This window comes from Macaca nemestrina, chromosome 12 (assembly GCF_043159975.1).
Source record: "Macaca nemestrina isolate mMacNem1 chromosome 12, mMacNem.hap1, whole genome shotgun sequence".
NCBI lineage: Eukaryota > Metazoa > Chordata > Mammalia > Primates > Cercopithecidae > Macaca > Macaca nemestrina.
The window spans coordinates 4,255,261-4,280,060 of record NC_092136.1 but is presented as its reverse complement, the minus strand read 5'-3'; the positions used below and the strand labels follow the sequence as shown (position 1 = coordinate 4,280,060).

Genomic DNA, 24,800 nt, shown 5'->3' with positions numbered 1-24,800 from the left:
CATTTATCTCATTTCCCAGGTGAGTACCCATGTGGTTTAACGCTTGACTCACCTTCTAGGCTGCTAGGTCCCTGTGGCCGGGGCTCGCGTCCCTGGCACGCATGTGGCCCTTTCTGGAGGGGTGTATGGTAAGCGGACGAGGACGGCTGGGAGCGCGCGAAGAGAAGATGGAGAGATGAAGAGGCTCCCCGCTCCCGGGCTCAAGGCATGCGCATCGCCTGGGCTGGCTTCCTTCCCTCGGTCCTGAGAAGCGCCGCGGATCCTGACACCCCGCCGTGGGCTGTGTGCTTCTCAGCGCCCCTCGTCTGCGCGCGCAACGCTACTTTCGAGCGCGCTCTGCAAACTCGCCAGGGCCGGGCTCGCGTTTCGCCAGCTGCTGGCGGACCCCCTGGGCTCTTGGGGGCAGGGACGCAGGAGGGGGAGGGGTCGGGGGCGGGGCCGCGCGGGGACCCGGATGCGGCCCCGCCCCCGCCCGCGGAACCGGAAGTAGAGCCTGGCGCCTGGGAGCGGCGGGCGCGGCGGGATCCAGGGCCGACCCGGGCCGGACCGACCCCAGGCGGCGGTGAGCGAGTGCGGCGTCCGCCGGAGATGCAGGCCCGGCTCTGCTTCTTCCCTCCTGTGGCGTCGCCGGGCCGCGAAAGGGGAAGGAAGCAGCGGCCGCAGCGGTCTCACCGCTCTTCCGCTCGCGGTTTCGGGGGCCGGGGCAGAGTGGCGAGGCTTTCCCGGCCTGGGGCGGGGCCGGGCGAGGGCCGGGGGTTCACGAGGGCCACGAGGACGGGTCTGGGCCCCAGGGGACAAGGGGGCACGGAAGGCTCGGGGCTGGGGTCCACGGAGGAAGGTTGGAGAGGGGCCAAAGCGGGGGTCTCAGCTCTGCGGGGAGGGTCCCTGGACCCTGGGGGGCCCCAGGGCCGGGGAGGGGCCAGGCTGGGAGGGGTCTGGGTCCGAGGGAATAGGAGAGGGGGATGGGCTCCGAGGGAGAAGGGATTGGGGCCCGAGGGGGAGGGGCTGGGCCTGCGGGGTTCGGAGGTCCGAGCGGAGGGGGCCGGGGTTCGAGGAGCCGTGGAAGGTGGGTGTGGGGGGTCTCAAGGAAAGGGCGAGGGGTTTCAGAAGGAGGGGTCCGGGCGCAGAGGGAAAGGGATGAGATCCGAGGGGAGGGGATTGGGGTCTGACGGGAAGGGGTCCAGGCGCAGGGCTACAGGGATGGGGTCCGAGGGAAGGGAATTGGAGCTCGAGCGGAAAGGGTCGGGGCGCAGAGAAAAGGGATAGGGTCGGAGGGGAGGGGATTTGGGCTCCAAGGGAAGGGATCCGTGTGCAGGGGAAAAAGATGGGGTCCGCGGGGTCAAGGCGCCTGGGGTCCGCGGTTTGAGGGGCTCGCTGTGGGACGTGGGACGTGGCGGAGCAGCTGGAGACCCACCCGGCCTGTACCTGAGCGAAGGTTTTGCAATCAGGTCAATGGAGGCAGCGAGGCGCGGCTGCAGCTAGTCGTGAGGCTCTAAATTTGGAACCGTCCCTCCTTCGGGGTGTGTTTAAAATCACCAGAACCGTGCTTTGGGGCTTTCTGTTACGTTTCCATCACCTGGATAGTCTAACGGATGCCTGATCCTCGGCGCTGGAAGGCCTCGGGTGAGAAGGGACAGGGCTTCCTCCCACTGGAATCTGGACGTGTCGGGACCCTTGGGGAGGAATTCATTTTCTGCTGAGGGAAGCTCCGGAGGCATCCGATGAGCTCTCCCTGCAATCCCATGCGCTCCCTTTGGGCTCAGTGTTGACTTAGCTGCACAGGCTCTATCGGGGGGACTTCACCCACAAGGTCCTTAAGGCATGATCCAGCCCTCGAACCCGGCCGGGCCCAAGGCCGTGGTGCAGGAGGGGCTGGCCGCCTGCCCCCGTCTTCATTCCCGTGTTTGACCGTGTGGGTGAGTCACCGGCTCCAGAGCCCTGAGTCAGTCCTATTTCTCCTCTGGTTAGAGAAATATTCACCAGATACTCAAGGAACAAGGAAGAGTCTTTTAAGTGGGACTCAATAAAAAGTTGGGGAGGCAGGGTTGTTTTGATATTAGGTCCCCTAGAACTGGAAGCTAACCCTCTGCTAAATGTTACTGAAAAGAAATATCTTTTGTCCTGGGGCAGGGGTGCGGTGGCTCCCACCTGTAATCGCTGCACTTTGGGAGACCAAGGTGAGAGGATCGTTTGAGGCCAGGAGTTCCAGACTAGCCTGGGTAACATAGGGAGACCTTGTATCTACAAAAAAAAAAGAAAGAAAAAAAGAAATTCGCTGGGCATGCTGGCGTGCACCTGTTGTCCCAGTACTCGGGACGCTGAGGCAAAGGATCTCGAGCCCAGGAGTTGAAGGCTGCAGTGAGCTCAATCGCACCAGTGTACTCCAGCCTGGGTGACAGAGCGAGACCCTGTCCCCAGGCTGGATTGCAGCAGCTCTTCACAGGTGCCATCTAGCACACTGCAACCTTGAACTGCTGGCCTTAAGCGATCCTCCCACCTCAACCTCCCAAGTAGCTGGGACTGCAGGCCCAGCTAAAGCTGACTTTTAATTGTAGCATTTTGATGGACCTGTTTTTAAAACACTTAAAATGACAGTGCACATAATTGGCAATTCAGATATTCAGTCTGTGCCATGCAGTAGGTGCTCTGAAAAAGGTGTCCTGAGAGTGTGAATTGCTGTGAGCGCTGGTTGCTGCCTTGTGTTACAGTATTCCCATGGCCTGGGCCAGCCAAGAGCAGGGGACTGTGCTCCAGGAGCAGGCTTGGCTTTCTCTGTGGCCCAAGCCCACCCCATCTGCTCACGCACTGCTTTGAGTAAACAGAGTAAATGTTGGGGTCAGGGTTTCCCTTGAGTAAGTGTGGTGTAGGGAGTGGGCCTGTGATGGTGATTTTGGCTAAGCAAATGTCTGTTTCCTTTCTCCTCCTGCTCTGCCATAGATGCTGAGGCTAATGGAAAGTTGATGCTAGACGGATGTTTCTGTCCCGTCATTTAAAACATTCTTCGGCCGGGCTCAGTGGCTCACACCTGTAATCTCAGCACTTTGGGAGGCCGAGGGCAGGTGGATTGCTTGAGCCCAGAAGTTTCGAGATCAGCCTAGGCAACGTGGAAAAACCCCATCTCTATGAAAAATAGAAAAATTAGCCAGGCACGGTGGCTCACACCTGTAATCCCAGCACTTTGGGAGGCTGAGGTGGGCAGATCATGAGGTCAGGAGATCGAGACCATCCTGGCTAACAGTGAAACCCCGTCTCTACTAAAAAAAATACGAAAAATTAGCCAGGCGTGGTGACGGGCGCCTGTAGTCCCAGCTACTCAGGAGGTTGAGGCAGGAGAATCGCTTGAACCCAGGAGGTGGAGGTTGCAGTGAGCCAAGATCACGCTATTGCACTCCAGCCTGGGCAAAAGAGTGAGACTCCGTCTCAAAAAAGAAAAAAAAGAAAAGAAAAGAAAAATTAGCTGGGTGTGGTGGTGCATTCCTATAGTCTCAGCTACTCGGGAGGCTGAGGTGGAAGGATTGCCTGAGCCTAGGATGCAGAGGTTGCAGTGAGCTGAGATTGTGCCTCTGCACTCTAGCCTGGGCCACAGTGCAAGACCCTGACTCAAAAAAAAAAAAAAAGGCTGGTGGGGGGCAGTTAGGCGTGGTGGCTCATGCCTGTAATCCCAGCGCTTTGAGAGACTGAGGCTGGCAAATCACTTGAGGCCAGGAGTTGGAGATCAGCCTGTAGCAACATAATGAAACTGCATCTCTACTAAAAACATAAAAAATTAGCTGAGTGCAGTGGTACATGCCTGTAATCCCAGCTACTCAGGAAGCTGAGGCAGGAAAATCACTTGAACCTGGGAGATGGAGGTTGCAGTGAGCCAAGATGGCACCGTTGCACTCCAGCCTGGGCAACAGAGCAAGACTCTGAAAAAAAAAAAATTCTTGTATAGAGGAATTTTTCACTCTGTCTAGACAGCAAGATTACTTCACATTTGTGCAATCTGATTTGTACACTGACATTTGCAAGGAAGGTTTAATGTTGAGGTTGAGGTTGGACAGAGTCATCTTCTTTTGAACCGTATTGTAACAGCTTTATTGAGGTAAAATTCACACGCCATACAATGCGTCTGTTTAATGTGTGCTGTCCACTGGTGTTTAGGATCTTCATGCAGTTGTACAACTATCACCACAATCAATTTCAGAATAATTTTGTCACCTCAAAAAGAAGCCCTTGTACCTTTTAGCCATGACTTCCTGATCCCCACCACCACCATCCGCCCAGCCCTGGGCAACCAGCAATGTATCTTTTGTCTCTGTAGATTTGTCAACTCCAGACATTTCCTAGAAATTGAATCGTATAATATGTGGTCTTTTGTGCATGGTTTTCCTTTGCGTAATAGATTTGAGGTCCCTCCACACTGCAGCAGGTGTCACTGCTGGATCCTCTTTGTGGCGGAAATAATGCGTTTGTGTTAGGTAGACCACATGCTATGTATCTATCAGTTGATGGACATTTGGAGTGTTTCCGTTTTGTGGCTGCTATGAATAGTGCTGTTCTGAACACTCATGCACAAGTTTTTGTGTGCTTATACTTTATTTCTCTTGGGCATAGACCTAGGAGTGGAGTTGCTGAGTCATACAGTACCTGAGTTTAACCTTCTGAGGAACTGCCAGACCTTTTCCATTTAACATTCCTATCAGCAGTCTATGAGGCTTCCGGTTTCTCCACACCGTTGCTGAGACTTGTCATCGTCTTTTATTTTAGTCATCCTAGTGGGTATGAGGTGGGTTCTCATTGTGGTTTTGATTTGCGTTTCCCTGATGGTTAATGACATTGAACAAACTTTTCCTGAGCTTATTGGCCATTTGTATATCTCCTCTGAAGAAATGTCTCTTCAGGTCCTTCACCCATTTTTAAATGGGGTTATTTGTCCTTTTTATTATTGAATTATAAGAGTTCCTTTTTTTTTCTTTTTGAGATGGAGTCTCACTCTGTCACCCAGGCTGGAGTGCAGTGGCACAATCTCGGCTCACTGCAACCTCCGCCTCCCAGGTTCAAGCAATTCTCCTGCCTCAGCCTCCCGAGTAGCTGGGACTACAGGCACACGTCACCACGCCCAGCTAATTTTTGTATTTTTGGTACAGACGGGGTTTCACCATGTTGGCCAGGATGGTCTCGATCTCTTGACCTGTTAATCCGCCTGCCTTGGCCTCCCAAAGTGCTGGGATTACAGGCGTGAGCCACCGTGCCCAGCCAAGAGTTCTTTATATATATTCTGGATATATGGTTCAAAATAGTTTTCTTTTGGGATCGTCTTGTCACCTTCTTGATGAAGCACAAAATTTTTAATTTTGTACAATTTATTTTTTTCCTCTTGTGTTTTGGTGTCGTATCTAAGAAACTATTGCCAAATTCAAAGTCACAAAAATTTACACCTTTTTAGGATTTTAGTTCATTTTTGAGTTAATTTTTCTGTGTGGTTTTGAGGTAGGGGTCTAGAGGCTTTATCTTTGGATCCACAAAATAATCAAGCCTATTTTCTATTAGTTATTTTTGTGATTTTTTTAAAATTTCAAATATTGAGAGTATAAAATTGTGGATTTGAGCCTATCCTTAGCTGCTCATGAGATTTTTATTTTTTACTTTATGATTGATTTATGTATGAGACAGGGTCTCTGTCTCCCAGGCTGGAGTGCAGTGGTGTGATCATGGCTCACTGCACCCTTGAGCTCCTGGGCTCAAGCAGTTCCCCCACCTCAGCCTCCTGAGTAGCTGGGACTACAGGTATACACGACCATGTCTGGCGAATGGTTTAGGTGGAATTGTATAGATGCCTGCTGATTACACTAATAACTGTAGTAACCAGAATGCACCAAGCAATCTGTAGAAGTTAGGATTGCCAAAGGGAATTGGGGAGAGAGATGGAGCAAACAGTTGGGTCAGGAACCAGATAGGAAATTAATTGCCAGCAGGGCCAGCCAGGCACCATCCCCTAGTACCTAATGCCTGAGAAACCACTCTGCCTGTGGCCAGCTTGTTCCTAGGGACGAGGGGATTTCATTCGTCGATGAGTGATGTTTAGCAGTATGGTGTCCAGTTGAGGCTGACGTGTGGTCCTCGGGAAGGGGCCGTGTGCTTGGCCACCCTCTGGAGAACTGGAGTCTTGCTCCCTGCGTGGTAACCGTATACGTCCATTAGGAATGCAGCCGCCGCCTCTTCGGCTCTCCAGCTGCTGCTGTCACGTCTTGAGACAGTCACCGTACCTGTGTTTTCTCCCGGCCATATCACGATCCTCTCAAGGAGTGTTTTTCTTATATTATTGTTTTAAAAAGCTCACAGTAACAATTCTATTTTATAATGTTATTAATTAGAATGAATAAAAAGTGAAAATCTCTCAGAATTATAGCAAACAGTAAATGCATGCTAGCAATTAAGGCGGTAATTTCTGTTTGCATTCATTAAGAAACATGATGTAGGCCGGGCATGGTGGCTCATGACTGTAATCCCAGCACTCTGGGAGGCCAAGGCAGGTGGATCACCTGAGGTCGGGAGTTTGAGACCAGCCTGACCAACATGGAGAAAACCCATCTCTACTAAAAATACAAAATTAGCCGGGCGTGGTGGCTCATGCCTGTAGTCCCAGCTACTCGGGAGGCTGAGGCAGGAGAATCGCTTGAACCCGGGAGGTGGAGGTTGCAGTGAGCCGCAGTTGTGCCACTGCACTCCAGCCTGGACAACAAAAGCAAAACTCCATCTCAAAAAACAAACAAAGAATCATCATGTAGTTAGAAATCTTTTAAAACTTATTTCTTTAGTTTCTCTATGTTGAACTTTTTTATTAGTAAAATGCAAATCTTCCATCCTCATTTCAGATTTCATTACAAAACCTTGTTATATTTGGGAGGATTTCTGAAGTTTTCTAAAAAGATCTCCACACAGAAGGGTTTGCCCAGGCTGCTGCTCAACAGACATCCTTCTGAGCTTTTACTCTTAATCTTTTTACAGACGGAATCATTCCCCAATGCCTGGAAATTCCTCATTGGATTACTGTGTTTTAGACAGAGTTTTGTGAACAGCCTTTTATCTCCAAGCGGAAAGAAAGGTACTTGTGCGTTGTGAACATCCTAACATTCTTTTCCTGTGGATGGAAAGGGCAGAAATCCCTTTAACAGGAAGCGGGGGAGGTTGCTGTTTCTGTGGATTTACTGGGAGAGAGATGATAATTTTCTGGGAGGAAATTTCATTGTTTAAAAGATGAAGTCAGATTTCTGTTGTGTATGACTTAGAGGAGACATTTGCAGAAAACTCTGGAATTGAGGAAGGGAACTCATTCCTGTCCTCCCTGAGGGGGAAATCTGGCCCCTTCCCCACACCATGAAAGTGGGTGGGCCCCCAGGCGCAGGACTGTGAAGCTTGCAGGTGCCTACCCCGCCCCCTGGTGAAGCTGCCTCCAGGAAGGTGAGTGGAGACTGTTCTCTGCTAATCTTTCCCTGATGAGCCTGAGAAAGTACCAGGCAGACACCTGCCTTCTTTCACCTTTGACTTGGGGTTGAAGGTTGGCCTCGCCAGCTCCGCACGGACTCCCGTCCTTTCTTGCAGCCACTTCCTCAGTGGTGGGAACGCAGGCAGGCAGCCCCCTCGCCAGGGCAGCATGGTGCCATGTGGCAGCCGGAGACCGAGCATCCCGTTTCTCTTTCCTGCAGCCGTTGCTTCATTTATAAATGGGCGCACTGGGACAAGATGGACTGGTTGTGCCTTTCAGTTCTAAGATTCTAGTTCATCTGTTCTCTAAAATCCTGGCAAAAGCAGATCACTCTGGAAATTTCTTGCCATGCTTTGGGCATTGACTTGAGGTTCCAGGGGCATTGTTGGTCCTGCTACACCCCTTGGCAGACAGTTCTTCCCCGAGAGACAAAGTCGCATCTAGAAATTTGAGAGCATGGTGCTCTGATTGGTCCCTCCCTGTCACATTGGATTTGGACTTGAGACCTAGCCAGGCTGGACGGGGAGGAGCCAGATGGGACATTCTCAAGCTGCCAAGGGCTTTTGTCCCGTTCAGATTCAGGGCGCTAGAGTCCCAACACGGCGCCTGAGGAAAAGTGAATGGGGTGTCCTCAGTTCAGACCCCTGGGCACAGCTTCTGGCTGTTTGATTTAAAATAATCTCTCAGTGGCTGTATGGCCTGTGTGAAATTTTATTACTATTTCTGTGGAAAAGGAATCAGTTCTTTTTATACGTAGTTTAAAAAAAAAAAAAAAAAACCCTTAAAAGTTTTGATGTTACCACTGCAGTTACAAGAAGAATTGTCTTGTTAGGGTTTACAGGTGTGCCATTGTTCTCTATAACAGAAAACCTTTCAGTCTTCACGGGCTGAGGAAGAAGGTGGCTGCCCACTTGCAGAGCTGCCTGATAGAGGAAAAGGTGGCGTTTTATAGTCTGTTTTCTCCCAAGTAGAGAGTAAAGCAATTCTCTGATGAATTACCTGAAACATTTATTAAATTGTAAGTCTGAATTAGGAAAATTGTTGTTATCGTTTCAGTAAGCACTTGAAATCAAAATGGGTGCACTTTTTAAGAAATTGTGATAAGATACACGTACCGTGAGATCTACCATTGGTAACGTTTAGTGTATTTATAATATATAACACACATGGTACATTTATTTTTGGTTAGAAACTATCATATGATTGGGCAGAACAGGAATATGTTCTTAATGAATGCAGTAAGTGCACACCCGACTTTTTTATTTTCCACAGAATTTTCTCACTTGAGTTGAAGCCAAAGAGTATTTGCAATATATTTCTGACGCCAGGGGACAGCAGTATTAGAACCCCGAGGGGAAGCTTCTTTCACTCCTGTGGTTGTCATTCAGGGTTAGGGATCATGAAGGATTGGCTGGTCCTGCAGCCTCGTCCTCCTGGGTTGCCTAGAATCTCGGTAGTTTTGGCCAAAGGGCTCATCTGCTGGCCTCTGTGGATGGCACCCTGAGGCCTCCGTAACCCTCCCCGGCCGCTCTTTCAGATGTGGAAAGCTTCAGCAGGCCACGCTGTGTCCATCGCCCAGGATGACGCGGGGGCCGATGACTGGGAGACCGACCCCGATTTTGTGGTAGGAGCCGCCAGCCTTTGCTTTCCGTTTTCATGAAGTGGAAGTGGCTCTCCTGGGTTTTTCTTTGATGGGGTGGTGGTTTGTCGGTGTCGCAATCCAGGCTGTGAGATTTACTGGTTGGTTTTCTTTTCAGAATGATGTGAGTGAGAAGGAGCAAAGATGGGGTGCCAAGACCGTGCAGGGCTCCGGGCACCAGGAGCATATCAAGTAAGAGGCGTCGCCACCACCCTCCCGAGGGCCCCTCTGTGGGTGGAGCCCCAGGTGCAACAGGGCTCATGGTCGTCTGTGGAGGGACGGCCTGTGTGGAAACTGCTTTTATCTTCTTGACCTGATACCCATGCAGTAAATGAATATAAGACACACACACATATATGTGTGTATATGTAATGTGTGTGTTTATATGTGTATATTTAGATACTTATGTGCTCAGTAATTTTTAAATTCCCATTGCAAACAATTTCCATATTTATAATTTTAGAGTGTCTGCTTCTCAGTATTGTAGCTTTTATCAGGGAACACTTTTACCTAAGCTCTACCTTACACACGAGAGGTTTCTAAAGTATGAGATGTCTGAATAACTGAGACCTTAAATGCCCTGTCCCTGTTTTTATTATCTGGAAATGATTATGTGTTAGTCGTGGGGTACTGTGAGCTTTGTGTTCTTATCAAAAGCCCAGAGGAGGGAACTGAGTGAGCCCTGTCATTGTTTCTCACTTGGCACTATCTAAAATGCCAGCTCTTGGGGCAGTTTTTTTTTTTTTCCTCAGGAAATGCAGATAAAAGGAACTTTTAAAATGTGCTCAGACTTTTATTTTAGGCCGCACTGGGTTCAGAGTGGATCCTTCTTTCCCTGGCTGTGAAGGCAGCACCACTGACCCGGTGACCGCCTCAGTATCCTGGCGAGACTGTCCTGCTTGGCCACAGTCCCTTCAACTGAGAAAGATTCAGTCCATCATCCAGAAAAGAAGGCACAGTCTGCCCAGTGGCTTTTTATTTTGTTTTTAAAGATTTATTTATTTATTTATTTTGAGACAGGGTCTCACTCTGTCACCCAGGCTGGAGTGCAGTGGTGCAATCATAGCTCACTGCAGCCTTGACTTCCTGGGTTCTCGCCTCAGCTTTCTGAGTAGCTGGAACCGTGGGTGCACACCACCATGGCCAGCTAAGTTCTTTTATTTCTTTTAAAGACGGGGTCTTGCTTTTGTTGCTTAGGCTGGTCTTGAACTCCAGGGCTCAGGTGATTCTCCTGCCTCAGCCTCCCGAAGTGCTGGGATCACAGGTGTGCACCGCCGCACCTGGCCCACAGTGGCTTTTTATACAGAAGTTTTAGTCCCTCTCTGGCTTGCTCAGCACACTCCCTTCCACAGAAGCAACTTCGGAACTCCAGTGGCCGTGCGGCTGCCCAGGACAAGAGACTGGAATGGGGCTGACTTAGGAGTCCGCTGTAGCCTTGGGTATTTGCTATGGCGTTAAGCAGACTCCTGAATTTGTTGAGTCATCGTACCTCTTCTCATCTCTTCTGTTCCCTGTAGCTTCAAAACATGTCTTGAAGGGTGGCTTGGAGAAAAAACAACTCTCCAGTACAAAAGCCTCGGGCGGCTTAGAATTCAGAGAGGAGCACGTGGGGAATGAGCCCACTCTTCACGCTCTGGGCCTTCCCAGGTTTTAGGAGTGGTGTCTTTCCCTGCTCATCAGGGTATTGGGCGGTTTCCGAGCATGGTTCGTATTTCATCCTCAATTCTAGCATTGTTGTCCAGATGTCGAAGGTGGCGGCCTGGTGTCTCCTGGGCAGAAAGTGTGAATGCCAGAGTGGCCTTCATACCATGCTGGAGTCTCTCAATGACAGCTGTGTCCTGCCTGCCAGATTTGAGCACACCTTGTCATCTGTTTCATCATCTGCTATATTAAAAATTTTCAGTGGCGTTTAGATGTTAAATTCTGAAACGCTTTCCTCACATCTTTGAATGTATGAAAAAGCTGGAGTACTTCAAGTACGGACGAGCCATCTACATGTGCAGCACCACCGGACTTCTGCCAGTGACTGGGAAAGGGGGCGTAGCCTCGTGTTCCCCTCTACCTCTGGATGATTACAGACGGGCTTTCCTGTTCTCTGCGTGTGAATAAAGGCCGGGTTTGGGTAGAGCCATCTTTAGCGGGGATTTGGGATGACCCCACTGTCTGCCTTCAGATTCACGTTCTGTCTCCCACGGAGCGTGCATCTGACACTGCGGACTGCCGAAGTGGGTGTACCAGCCGGCAGAATAGTCAGGAAGGGACAGTGCAGGGAGAGAATTGGTGGACATCAGATAGGCAGATTTACAAAGATAATGTCACCTGTTCTTATTTATGACACCGGGAGGCAAAGCTGCACATCTGTTTATTGATTTGTTCCTATTTCCATCTCCTCCTTCAAGCATCCACAAGCTGAGGGAGAACGTCTTTCAAGAACATCAGACTCTTAAGGAGAAGGAACTTGAAACAGGACCCAAAGCCTCCCACGGCTATGGAGGGAAATTTGGTGTGGAACAAGACCGAATGGATAAGGTGAGTGGCCCACGGCTGCCTGTGCCAGGCTCCTGGTGCGCTTGGACCACTCGACTGAGTGGCAGAGTCGTCCCTCAGACTTTCCTTAGATCAGCAGTTCTGAGTCAATCTGCTGAGGCTGAGATTTGCCCAGAGTAGACCCCTGTTGATCGGACTTGCTCACGAAGTGCTCTAGCTTTCTTCAAAGCTCGCTGAGAACCCTCAGAGGTGCTGGAGCACGGGTGGTACGTGGGGAGGCCCAGAGCGGGAGACTGGCCCTCAGAGGCGGCCTTGTGATCAGGATAGAAGTCCGGAAGCATCGTGGCTCCAGGTGTCATCATTGTCAATGCCTCTGGTTCCAGCTTGCAGCCTAAGTCATGCCAGTCCGAAGAGCAAAGTCAAATCTGTAGGCCCCCATGGTTCACAGCACACACGGAAATTCAGCCAAAGGCCTAGCTAACATGCTTCATGCGGTCAGTGACTGTCAGAGCAGTCTGTCCCTTGTCTAAATGGGGTGCCCACCAGGCTGGGGACAGTGCTCGCTCTGTTTGAGAGGTCTGGGAGAGCCTCCCGGGAGCCATCATTGATGGGATGCAAACTGCCATGCAGACGTTGATTGAGGACGTTGGCCAAATGCCTCCAGCTCCACCCGTACTTTAGGTCCTCTCTACCCTAAGAAAGGGAGCCCCGTTAGCTCAGGACAGCTGCCTTTTCCTTCGTGGAGAGAGGATGGAAGAGATCGTGGTGCGTTTGCATGTTTCTTCAGTAAAACAGACATCCTGGAGGTGAACTTTTGAGTCTAAGCAACATAAGCTTGTTCTGACCTGACAGATGCTTGCCTTTACCCTGTGGAAAGAAGTGTTTCAGCCAGTGTCGGATTCCAGGCGGTAATTCCATACCTCTCCCACCTCATGCACCAGCCGGATGAACATTTGAGCTGGGCACGGGCTGATGTTGCCGTGTCACAGTGAGCTGCACCTTGCTCTGTCCCCTACACAGTAGATGATGTGGTGGGCTGGCAGGGCACCCCAAACCACCATCATAAATAGCCTGGGGGAGGAGTGGGGTGAGGGACCATCTGCAGGAAGGAGACATGGATGTTGCTGTGTCACTACCACAGAGATGCGCTGACACTGAGGAGAGCAGTGTGTGCAAAATCATCACCTCTGGAGTCTAAAAAAAGTCCGCTAGCTTTTAGGAGTGTAAACGGGCAGACGGACCCCTGTGTTCAGTGCAGTGAGCGAAGCATGTGCAGACGGACAGACGGACCCCTGTGTTCAGTGCAGAGAATGAAGCATGTGCAGACGGACAGACGGACCCCTGTGTTCAGTGCAGTGAGCGAAGATGTGCAGACGGACAGACGGAATCCATGTGTTCAGTGCAGAGAATGAAGCATGTGCAGACGGACAGACGGACCCCTGTGTTCAGTGCAGTGAGCGAAGCATGTGCAGACGGACAGACGGAATCCTTGTGTTCAGTGCAGTGAGCGAAGCATGTGCAGACGGACAGACGGAATCCATGTGTTCAGTGCAGTGAGCGAAGCAAGTCGGTGGAAGCCTTTCCCACCCCAGACTGAGGCAAGCCCTGTGCTTACAGGGCTTGTGGGGAGTTAGTGCAGAGAGAAATTTATTCTAAAAATGGGGCTCCCTGCTCTGGGTTGGGAAAATTACATATTGGGGAAAAGAAAGGCAAAGTGTCAGGGAAAGCCTGGTAGGGAAGCTGTTGTGGCTTCTCTGCTGCTGCTTGGACTGCACCTTTTTTCAGCCCGAATCTCGCTCACCCTGGAACCTGCCACTTAGGCCTTCTGGAGCGCCAGGCTCCCTGGAAGAGCCCTCGCTTCCCTCTCTCCTGTGCCGTCTCCATGGCAGCCTCTGCTTCCCTCGTCAGCTGTCCTTGCCTCATCCTGCTGTCCTTCCCAGGGAGACTCCCCTCTGGGCTGGGCTTTTCAAGGGTCGGGACTTGTCATCCTCTCCTCATGCCTGGCCCTATGCCATGAGCCCCACCTCTTAGGCCAGTGCGCTCCTGGAGCCCAGGAGGCTTGGTGAGCCTTGCTGTCACCTCTTAGCCGGCAAGCTGGAGAGCTATCCTGGCAGGGCGAGTCCAGCAAGGGGTGCTGCAGCTGCTCAGTCCCGGCTGGCATCTGGGCCAGGTTAGCTCTCAGCTCGGGTCAGCACCACGGGACAAATATGTTGTCAAAAATAACTCAGGGCCAGGTACGGGACTCACATCTGTAATCACACCATTTTGGGAGGCCGAGGCAGGAGGATCTGATGAGCCCAGGAGTTTAAGACCAGCCTGGGCAACATAGCGAGACCCCGTCTCTACAAAAACATAATTAACTGGACGTGGTGCACACCTGCAGTCCCAGCTGCTTGGGAGGCTAAGCAGGGAGGATCACTTGAGCCCAGGAGGTGGAGGCTGCAGTGTCCTATGATCGCACCATTACAGTCCAGCCTAGGCGACAGAGGGAGACCCCGTCTCAGGAAATAAATAGATTGAACTCAGATTCCAAACTGAAGGGGAAATGGCTTAAGTTATTTGTAACTTGCCCACTTCAGAAATTGAAAAAAATAAAAAAATTGAAATCTCTGCGTTAAGAGTTGAGGAATATGTGCTAGAGACTTCCAGAAAAAAAGAACACATGGAGGACAAGCACACGTGAGAGGAGCCTGGACAGGCTGTCCGGATTCTGTTTACGCTGGGGCCTGAGCACGCTGCACCTTTCCCTTGCGACCGGCGGTGGCTACATCCATCACGCGGGGCAGGCTTCCTTCCTGCTCCCGTGTCTCCTTGCATCCCGTAGCCCTGAGTCTACACATTCAGGCTTCAAGATACAATCTCCCCAGCATGACTGTTTAATAACATGTGATTTCGTCAACGTAAAATCAAATGCAATTTTGGAGATGAATCTCTTTCCATCAAAAGGTTGGAAACTTTGCCTAGTTGTCATTCTGGGCATGTCTTTAGATCCGTTTTCCTATAACTTCCTTCTGATGAAAACTCATGCTGGGGAATCCGTTTGGCACGTCTGCCTCTGCCACTCCTTCATCTCTGTTTTCTGGGTGGGACCCCAGAGGACACGGATGGGCAGTCTGTGCCACAGAGGGTTTGGAGGTGACAGCTCGTGTGGATGAGGAGTCAGCTGCCGACCTCAGAACAAACGTGGGAAGAAGAGGGCGCAGCACAGGTCCGAGGCTTAGGGCAAAGCCTACTTTTCATTCGGGGAAAGAGTGGACGCGCTCTGAGTTGCCTGCTGTGTCAGCACCGGTGTGGGATGCTGCTCGGGTTAGTATGAGCAGCTCCACATACTAGAGGGAGTGAGAAGACGGGTCCCGGTGTGCCGTGGGCGTTCTCCACACCGTCTGCTGGGCCACGTGCCTGCACTGTCCGTGAAGGAGGCCTTGACCCGGCTCTGCTGTCAGCAGGGAGCCTCAGAACCCTGGGGCCTCGGTGTGCCCGAGCGTGGGACTGTCAGGGCTGGAGCAGGGCCGGTGCTTTGAGGTGGGAGATCTTGTCTGCTTTGTGGACCAGAGGGTCTCGTTGAAACTGCTAAACGGAGTTGCGGAATCACAAAAGCAGCTGTGGACAGCACACCTGTGGATGGATGTGGCTGTCCCAGAGGCGTTATTTACAGAAGAACTGGGTACCGGGTCTGGAAAGCCCAGGGGAACCCTCGGCTTTACCTGCTGGCTTTGGCGAACAGAAGGTCCTCAAACCTGTGTGCGCTGACGGGGGCTGACGACATTAATGACGCTGAAGCGAGCTGGCATTGGGGCCGGCACCTGGCTCCTGCCTGAATGGGGTGCTGCTCAGCGGAAATCGAATATGAGCCTGTGTTTTGCAGACTATTTTTTGTGCTGATTCTTGGGTCATGTGATTCGCAGAGGTCCCACTTCAGTAAAGGCCAGCAGCCTCCACACCGGCGGGTCTCACAGATCCTGCCACAGGCCGCCAGCTCTGTGTCCCTTCTTCATGCCCAGTGGTGTCAGACATCCCCACTGGTGGCCCCAACCTGTGGCCAGGGGTCGTGTGCAGCTTCCAGGAGCCCAAGGGCTGGGGTGGGCCATGAAAGCCTGCACCAAGGACCTGGACCTCCCAGGAGTCGGGCCCCCTCCTTGGCTCCCCAGATGGGTGTGTTCATGTAAGGTTTCCCTGCACTGAGCAGGAGGTGGCCTCCCCAGCCCTGCTCTGGGAGGAAGTGAAGTGCCGCAGTGTCGTCAGTGTCTAATGCTTTGTGTTTGAACCCTGTTCCAGTCAGCTGTCGGCCACGAATATCAGTCGAAACTTTCCAAGCACTGCTCACAGGTAGACTCGGTCCGCGGCTTCGGAGGCAAGTTTGGTGTCCAGATGGACAGAGTTGATCAGGTGAGTGATGTGGTGCTGGGGCTGGTGGGGGTTGGGGCAAGGGGGAGCGTTCCCCGTAGATCTGAGCCATATTGGGCCACTTGTAGTGGCAGGCAGGTGCCCTCGAGCTCTGTGGGACTGCAGAGAGGGGCATCCCGCTCCCAGGATGCTCTGAGAGCCTGGTCCCAGGGAGAGGAAGCGGGATGCGGAGGGCTTGCTACAGCAGTCCCTGCGGTCGCTCTTCACTACGTGCCCCAGTACTGGACGGCCCTGTGTCTGTCCAAATGTGCCAGCAGGGACCATTGCTGCCCGTGTTTCTCATGTGTGTGCTACTGTGACAGAGTGGCCTCAGAGCGTGTTCCGGGGAGCGGGATGCGCTCGTTGCGTCCAGGACTCAGGCATTGCGTCAGGATGTTGTTGCAGTCATCCTGGGCCCGAGCCTCTTCTCTGATTCTCTTCAGCTTGGGGCTGGCGGCTCTTTTGTTTGATAGAGGAGCGATCTGGAGCCTGGAGGGAGCAGGGAGCTGATGCTGGTGGCAGATTGTGGCTTTGTGACATATTAGCCACGGTTCTGAATTTATGTGTCTGAAATGAGGGGGATGATCACACCTCTCTCACGGGTGTGCTCAGATGCCCATCGCAGTACCTGGCTGGTGGGAGTGCACCCCTGGTGGCCACTGCTATTCCTGTTATTAATATTAATGTTCTCAGCATGACTTATTTGAGAAGCGAGTTTTCGTGAAACCTGTGGAATGAATCGGCTGAGGATGCCTTGCCGCCACATGCTAGGGAGGGCAGGTCGCCATGGATACAGCTTGGCCCACGCTGTCCACTGGGCCTTGCAGAACGTTTGTTGTCCTGTCCGTTTAGGATGCCAGAGCTCTTGGCGTTACTGCCACCTGTACCTGGCTTAGGAACCCAGAGGTCACAACATAACATGTTTCATGTTTTTAAAAATTTCATGTAATTAATTCAGAGAGATTGTTTCAGGGACATTGAAAAAATGTATTTCTCCCCACTCGTTAATGTGTTTTTGGTCACCACAGTCTGCCGTAGGCTTTGAATACCAGGGGAAGACTGAGAAGCACGCCTCCCAGAAAGGTAAGACACGAAAGGCGCGGAAAGAGGCCGGCGCTCCAGGGGCCCTGATGGGGAGAGTCACGGCCACCTGAAGCCGTTTCCCGAGCGGTTTCTGTTGCCACAAGGAGGACTCTGCCCTCCTCTTCATGTTTCTGGATCATCCGGATGCCACATGACGGATGCATTCCCCGTTACACAGCCTCCTTGGAGCCCTGGCATCTGCTGTCATTGTGGAGCCTCCCGCTTTAGCGGAAGCTGCCCTCCCTTCATCTGGGCAGTGCTCCTCCTGGAGAAGAGAGCTCTCAGATTTATCAGCAAAAAGCTAACTTCCCCCTCTAAGGATAGAAACCAGAGTTGTTAAATTCTTGTTTTCATTATACACATACGGTCTTAACTGCTGGTGATTAATCTTTATTACATCATACTATCTCTTTTTGAAAGACCAAAGCATATCGCTACCTTCAAGTTTTCAGTTTATTTTTTGCAACCTTATTTAGTTCTTCCTCTTTTAGTGTCATTGCATCATCCGGGGGAACAAGCTCTCAGTCCTTAAGCAGTCTCGGTGCAGTCCAGGTGGAGGTAGCTGTGGTGTGGGCAGGCAGAGGGAGGATCAGGGTCTTGTTTCCCGTGTTCAGCTGTGTGGCTTTCTTCATACGAGGCTTTCTCTTTCCATTTTTTTCATTTTGTTTGTTTGTTTGTTTGTTTTGAGACAGAGTCTCGCTCTGTTGCCCAGGCTGGAGTTCAGTGGCGCAATCTTGGCTCACTGCAAGCTCCGCCTCCTAGGTTCAAACGATTCTCCTGCCTCAGCCTCCCAAGTAGCTGGGATTACTGATGTGCACCTCCACCCCTGGCTAATTTTTCTATTTTTTAGTACAGATGGGATTTTGCTATGTTGGCCAGGCTGGTCTCAAACTCCTGACCTCAAGTGATCCGCCTGCCTCAGCTTCAGCCTCCCAAAGTACTGGTTCTTTGTATGAAGCTTTCCAACTTTTACCTGAGCAGTTGATTTTCAAAGCGGGCATGCAGCTTCATTTCTGACCACACAAAGGAACTGCCCTGTAACAGCTGACAGGGCCCGGAACCCCACCATGTACCTGTTACGAAGCAGGTCCAGCGTCACCTGTATGGAGCAGTGGGTGGCTTGTTGTACATGGTAAAATGTGTGCTTGATCTGTTTGTGAGTTGTAACCACTACACACTTCTGCTTAGTTTAACAAAAGGGACAGTTTAGTTTGTCCTCAGGCCCACGTGCTAACTGCTGCCCTGTCTCTTCAGACTACTCCAGTGGTTTTGGCGGCAAGTACGGCGTGCAGGCTGACCGAGTAGACAAGAGCGCGGTGGGCTTCGACTACCAGGGCAAAACGGAGAAGCACGAGTCACAGAGAGGTGGGGCGGACCCCATGGTCTGGAATCATGCGTTTGCTCCAGAAGCACCCACGAGGGCATTTTCTCTCCTCACAGATGATTGTTGTAGATTTTTTAACTTAAAATGTTTGGTATTCTTTTAGTACCAGTGTATGTGGGCTTTTCCTAATTTGAATGGCTGCACAGTTCCCCATCATAGGAGGATTCCAGAGTCCATGTAACCATTCCTTTTTTGAATGTGGAATTTAGGTTGTTTCTTTTTTTTTTTTTTTTGGTAGAGATGAGGTCTTGCCATGTTGCCCGGACTGGTCTTGAACCCCTTGGTCTCAAGCAATCCTCCACCACCTTGGTTTCCTTAAGTGCTGGGATTACAGGTGTGACCTGTAAATTTTTTTTTTTTTTCTTTTAGAGGGAGTGTAGTGGCGTGATCTCTGCTCACTGCAACCTCCACCTCCCTGGTTCAAGCAATTCTCATGCCTCAACCTCCCGGGTAGCCGGGATTACAGGCACATGCTGCCACGCCCATCTAATTTTTTTTTTTTTTTTTTTTTTTTTTTTTTTTTTTTGAGACGGAGTCTCGCTCTGTCGCCCAGGCTGGAGTGCAGTGGCCGGATCTCAGCTCACTGCTAGCTCCGCCTCCCGGGTTCCCGCCATTCTCCTGTCTCAGCCTCCTGAGTAGCTGGGACTACAGGCGCCCGCCACCTCGCCCGGCTAGTTTTTTGTATTTTTTAGTAGAGACGGGGTTTCACCGTGTTAGCCAGGATGGTCTCGATCTCCTGACCTAGTGATCCGCCCGTCTCGGCCTCCCAAAGTGCTGGGATTACAGGCTTGAGCCACCGCGCCCGGCCATTTTTGTATTTTTAATAGAGACGGAATTCTGCCATGTTGTCCAGGCTGGTCTTGAATTCCTGACCTCAGGTGATTGGCCCGCCTCGGCCTCTCAAAGTGCTGGGATTACAAGTGTGAGCCACCGCACCCGACTGAAAATTGACTGCAGGGAACATTCTTGTACCTGTGTTTTGTTCACGAATGATTATTCAAAAGAATCACTCCTAGATGTGGAATTGCTGGGTTGAAGTCTATTGAATGTAAAATTTCCATAGATACTGCCAAGTTGTCCTTGGAGGCTGTGCTGAGTTCTTCCTTCCCCACGGCGTAACCTGTACACCAGCACTCAGAGAGTTTCCCAGGGCTGCAGAGGCTGCGGCCTGCCCGTTTCTCTGCGCCTCTTTTGTTTGGCCTGCACATTTAAATTTTTAAAAATATTTGCCAACATTTGAAAACTGAGAGCTTGACTATTTAAAAACTCAGATTTCTAAAAAAAAAAAAAAAATCCCAGACCAAGAAACACCACTGGAAGATCTGACCACTCTGGCTTGGCATTTCCCTGAGGAAAGTGCCAGTGGTGTGAAGGGCAGCTTGGCCTGCAGTTTGTTGCGGACTGGCCTGGCCTGGCCTTCCTGCCGGTCAGGCCCTGCCTACTGCACAGGGCTGCTTGCCTCTGCTCTCTGCCTCTTTCCTGGGAACAATCCATTCCTCCTCTTCCCACACCGCACAGTTGTGAGCAGTGCGTGCTCCGTGAAGCCGCGTGAGTGTATGACTCCAGTGAGCCTGGGAGCATGGGCCGAGCACCTGGGCAGACTCAAGCCTCCTCAGATGCCTCAGGCCTTCTCTCCCAGGCCTTGATCCTCTGCATTTTTACTTTTAGTGGGTTCATGAGAGATTCATGTTTTGGTATCACAGTGGCATGCTAAATGGCTTCATTCTGAGTAGAACTGGTGTTTCTGGAAGATGCTGTGTGTGTCCTGTTTCCTGGTATCCCCCTGTTTGCTTCAGTTTGTGAAGAGTGGCCTTTGAAAGTCTTGCCCCTGTGCCACCTCCTCCCCTTAGAGAGCCTTATCATAAACTCTCATCTCCTGCTAGCTTCTGGATGCAATGCATGATGTTACAGGAATTCGTCTGCTGTACTTTCTTTTTTGGGATAGAGTCTCTTGCTCTGTCGCCAGGCTGGAGTGCAGTGGCGCGATCTCAGCTCACTGTAGCCTCTGCCTTCCGGGTTCAGGAGACTCTCCTGCCTCAGCCTACTGAGTAGCTGGGATTACAAGCATGCGCCACCACGCCTAGCTAATTTTTTGTATTTTTAGTAGAGACAGGGTTTCACCATGTTGCCCAGGATGGTCTCGATCTGTTCACCTCGTGATCCGCCCACCTCAGCCTCCCAAAGTGCTGAGATTACAGGTGTGAGCTGCCGTGTCCAGCCTCTGCTGTACTTAAAAAAATAATAATAATTTTTTTTTCTTTTTTTTGAGATGGAGTTTCGCTCTTATTGCTCAGGCTGGAGTGCAGTGGTGCAATCTCGGCGCACTGCAACCTCCACCTCCTGGGTTCCAGTGATTCTTTTGCCTCAGCCTCCCAAGTAGCTGGGATTACAGGTGTGGGCCACCACGCCCAGCTAATTTTGTATTTTTAGTAGAGATGGGGATTCATCATGTTGGTCAGGCTGGCCTTAAACCCCTGTCCTCAGGTGATCCTCCCACCTCAACTTCCCAAAGTGGTGTGATTACAGGTGTGAGCCCCCACCCCCAGCCTGTTTTTTTAATTTTTAAAAAATTCGTTAATGATTTAACTTAGAGATGGGGTCTTGCTATGTTGCTCAGGCTGCACTCAGCCTCCTGGGCTCAAGCAATCCTCCCTTCTCAGCCTCCTGAGTAGCTGGGTTGCAGGCACATGCCCCCACCTCTGCTAACCACTGTTTATGTTTCTGTTATTACACATAAATAGCACCTTTAAATATTGTCTGTATTATTCAGTGGCCCTACAGTGGACCCGAAAGATTTTTGTGTTTTTTTAATCAAACGATAAAAGCCTTTCTTAAGGACTGCTAAGACCCTTGCGTGTTCACTGATTTCATTGCTCCCTTTAAAGCAGTCCTTTTTTTGTTTGTGTTTAGATTACTCCAAAGGTTTCGGTGGCAAATACGGCATCGACAAGGACAAAGTGGATAAGAGCGCCGTTGGCTTTGAGTATCAAGGCAAAACGGAGAAGCACGAGTCCCAGAAAGGTGTCTTCCGTTTTATCTTACCCTCCAGCCAGCAGCTAGTGATGTGGCAGGTGGTAGCCACTCCGGAAAAGGAAAGACAAAGCGTTATTGACAGCCCTTAATGTAGATGTCTCGTTTTCATTAAGTACCCAACTTGAAAACGGCACATCTAGAAACACGCTGCTAAATAAGAACTCGGAGCTTGCATGTTTTGGCGCTCCAGCCCCAGCGGCGTTGCTTATCGTGGCGGCCGCGCCCCGCACGTCCGTGTTGCCCGTGTGAGCCTGTGCTGCCTCATGGTGCGGGTGGAAGCCGCGTACCTGGGAGCTTCCGTGGGGTCCTGTCTGGCTTAATCACAATGCTGAGGTCATAGACTAGGTTATTTCCTGCCACTCTCCAAGGAGGGCCTCTTCGTGGATGTTATCTAAGGTATTACCAAAGATCCAGAAGGGAAGGCAGATTGAGTGACTCGAATGTGTTTAACTGTATTGAAAACATACTTTCTACCTGTGACCCGCACTACCTGCTAATGATGGGTTCTGGCCTTTCATTGTGCATGTAGACTATGTGAAAGGGTTTGGAGGAAAGTTTGGTGTGCAGACAGACAGACAAGACAAATGTGCCCTTGGCTGGGATCACCAGGAGAAATTGCAGCTGCATGAATCCCAAAAAGGTATATTCCCTCTGCCTGTCCGCGAGATGGTTTTGGAAGTTTGTCTTTGTTCTTGTGCGTCAGTGTGTGTGTGTGTTGTGTCTGCGTGTGCCTGCTGCACGTTGTTCTGTTTTCACTGTTTGAAGTTGTCCTGTGCACCGCCCCCAGTCTCCCAGTTCCAGAAACCCTCCAGCTAGTGTAGTCATGACCCCTCCCTGCTGACACGGGGCTGGTGCCCCAGAGAGCTGGGTTTACCCGGCAGTGGGCACATGGGCCAAGCCTGCAGCAGGGGGCTGGGTTTACCCGGCAGTGGGCACATGGGCCAGACCTGCAGCAGGGGGCTGGGTTTACCCGGCAGTGGGCACATGGGCCAGACCTGCAGCAGGGGGCTGGGTTTACCCGGGAGTGGGCACATGGGCCAAGCCTGCAGCAGGGGGCTGGGTTTACCCGGGAGTGGGCACATGGGCCAAGCCTGCAGCAGGGGACTGGGTTTACCCGGGAGTGGGCACATGGGCCAGACCTGCAGCAGGGGGCTGGGTTTACCCGGGAGTGGGCACATGGGCCAAGCCTGCAGCAGGGGACTGGGTTTACCCGGGAGTGGGCACATGGGCCAAGCCTGCAGCAGGGGACTGGGTTTACCCGGGAGTGGGCACATGGGCCAGACCTGCAGCAGGGAGCTGGGTTTACCCGGGAGTGGGCACATGGGCCAGACCTGCAGCAGGGGACTGGGTTTACCCGGGAGTGGGCACATGGGCCAAGCCTGCAGCACTCCTGGGATGCCGCTTGTTTTCTGCCTTCAGGAGGTGCAGGAGCAGCAGTGCTCCTCGTCCAGGCTGCTTGTCTATAAAGTGGGCCACGGTGTCTGGCAGGAGATACTCACTTTTGAACCGAAAGTGTTCTCTTGTCCGAACGGGTCCCTTTTCCCTGGGGAAAGGAACCTAAGGGGCTGAAACGCTTTGAGTATGACCCAGCCCTGAGATAAGCAGGAGCGGGGCTGATGGGGCTGCGCCCTCCGCATCTGCAGGGTCTCTCCTCCCGTGTACACAGATACGCGCACGCGTCTGCAGTGTGGGTAGGACCCTAGGAATGAACTGCACAGCCTGGAGTGCCTTTACTGAATTATTTGAAGTACAGTTCTTAGCCTGTTTCCACATCTTGGCCGAGTGTTCAGATTTTAAGTTCATTCTTTAACGTTGACCTTTGGAGCCGCCTTCTGGCGCTGAGCCTGGGAGTAGGATCTCAAAGGCCGTAAGCTCAGGAGAGTCCTTGCTTTCTGGAAACTGTGTTTGATTTTTGCGCATGCTCATGCAATTCTAACCCAACTGTGTTTCCTCTCTTGGTTGTTTTCCCCACCGTTGCTTGTGGATTTTCAGATTATAAGACTGGTTTCGGAGGCAAATTCGGTATTCAGTCGGAGAGGCAGGACTCCGCTGCTGTGGGGTTTGATTACAAGGAGAAGTTGGCCAAGCACGAGTCCCAGCAAGGCACAGTTGCCACCAGCCTCTTACCCCCACCCTCCCCGTCCCATGCAGCCACTTCTAGCACAGACTTCAGGGCTCACCGTCCGCGCCTGCAGCACAGTCCTCCTGTGTCACCAGTTGTCAGCTGTCAGGCTGTTGGGCACTTGAAACCCATTTCTATTAGAGCGACACTGGTTTTGAATGGTTCCCTTCTCTTCCCCACTTCACTTTCTTCCCTGTGAACCTGTGATCTGCGTATGGCAGGATGTACCAGTTAGTGTGTGGGTGCCGTCTTTCGAACCCTGTGACCCTTCCAGTCTCTGGACCGGGGCATCTCCGGTCTCCAGCAGCATTCTGCCCGAGGCTGTTCTGCTGGTAATGGTGGCTGCTGTGAGCCATTGAGTCAGGCCTTCCAGATGAGGAAAGAGGTGTTTGGTTCAACGAAACCGCTGGCCGTTTGACCAGGGGCTTCGTAGCAGCAAGGGCCAGGAGACAGGCGTGTTCTGTGTGGTTTCTGTGTTTCATTTGTGGTGGTGTTTTTGGCCGGGGTTGGGAGGTTTTTTGTTTGTTTCATTTGATGACACCGTATGTGTGTAACATCTCCACACAGAGCCACACAGTATGTACGCAGAGCCAGCTCTGCATCCTTCCTTAGAGCAGTTATGTTACCTTCAAAATTTGGACTTGGTTATTAGAACCTGAACACATAATTGGAAAAATAGTAATTCCCTAACCTTGCAGGGCAGACTCTAGACTTTCCACCTGCAGCGTTAGAAACACAGCAGTGTTCAGGTGTGGGCAGGTAGACACACCTGGGGTGGTCCCGCAGACTGCATGGAGATGGCAGTGGCTCTCCGAGGCATCACTCCTGCATGACAGTGTGACTTTCATGTGGATCTGTGTTGCTGCAGCAGAAGGATTTGGCTGGTAGAATTTCCACATGGATTTTTTTTTTCTCTTAAAAAGCAAGAGAACAAACTGCGATTGAGCCTCTTTTTAGCGCTCAGTAGAGCAGGCGCACAGGAAGCAGCTGAGAATAAGCCCGTGCTGGTGCGGAAGACTGTGCTATTGAAGTGGCGCGTTGCAAAGGCCTGTCCGTGCCCTCTCCTCGCTTAGCTCCTGCCTGCCGCCTGCCGCCCCTCCTGCCCCTCAGGGAATGCTGAAGCCCGCCCCTGGCCTGTGCCCTGCTTCTCACTGCCTGGGTCTCACGACCGTGGGTGGAAGCAAAACTTGCCTTGCAAGTG

The 24,800-nt window shown here is 51.6% G+C and overlaps 1 protein-coding gene and 1 pseudogene across 4 annotated transcripts in view; both read left to right on the top strand.

Annotated features, from left to right (window-relative positions):
- Window positions 1-471: 471 nt before the first annotated feature.
- Window positions 472-24,800, top strand: part of LOC105469734 (cortactin) — a 38,980-nt gene continuing 14,651 nt past the window's right edge. Inside the window, exons 1-13 of one of the 4 annotated variants that reach the window (XM_024789089.2) lie at window positions 502-562; window positions 1,449-1,623; window positions 4,597-4,768; window positions 6,991-7,087; window positions 9,006-9,092; window positions 9,226-9,299; window positions 11,507-11,636; window positions 15,870-15,980; window positions 17,006-17,060; window positions 18,315-18,425; window positions 21,355-21,465; window positions 22,007-22,117; window positions 23,470-23,580. In XM_024789089.2, the coding sequence (XP_024644857.2) occupies window positions 9,006-9,092; window positions 9,226-9,299; window positions 11,507-11,636; window positions 15,870-15,980; window positions 17,006-17,060; window positions 18,315-18,425; window positions 21,355-21,465; window positions 22,007-22,117; window positions 23,470-23,580 (901 nt within the window). In that variant the 5' untranslated portion in view covers window positions 502-562; window positions 1,449-1,623; window positions 4,597-4,768; window positions 6,991-7,087. Of the gene's footprint in view, window positions 563-1,448; window positions 1,624-4,596; window positions 4,769-6,990; window positions 7,088-9,005; window positions 9,093-9,225; window positions 9,300-11,506; window positions 11,637-15,869; window positions 15,981-17,005; window positions 17,061-18,314; window positions 18,426-21,354; window positions 21,466-22,006; window positions 22,118-23,469; window positions 23,581-24,800 lie in introns of all 4 variants that reach the window. The other 3 variants (XM_024789088.2, XM_024789086.2, XM_024789090.2) reach the window with 3 other exon arrangements.
- On the top strand, window positions 18,433-21,344 carry LOC139357408 (uncharacterized; annotated as a pseudogene).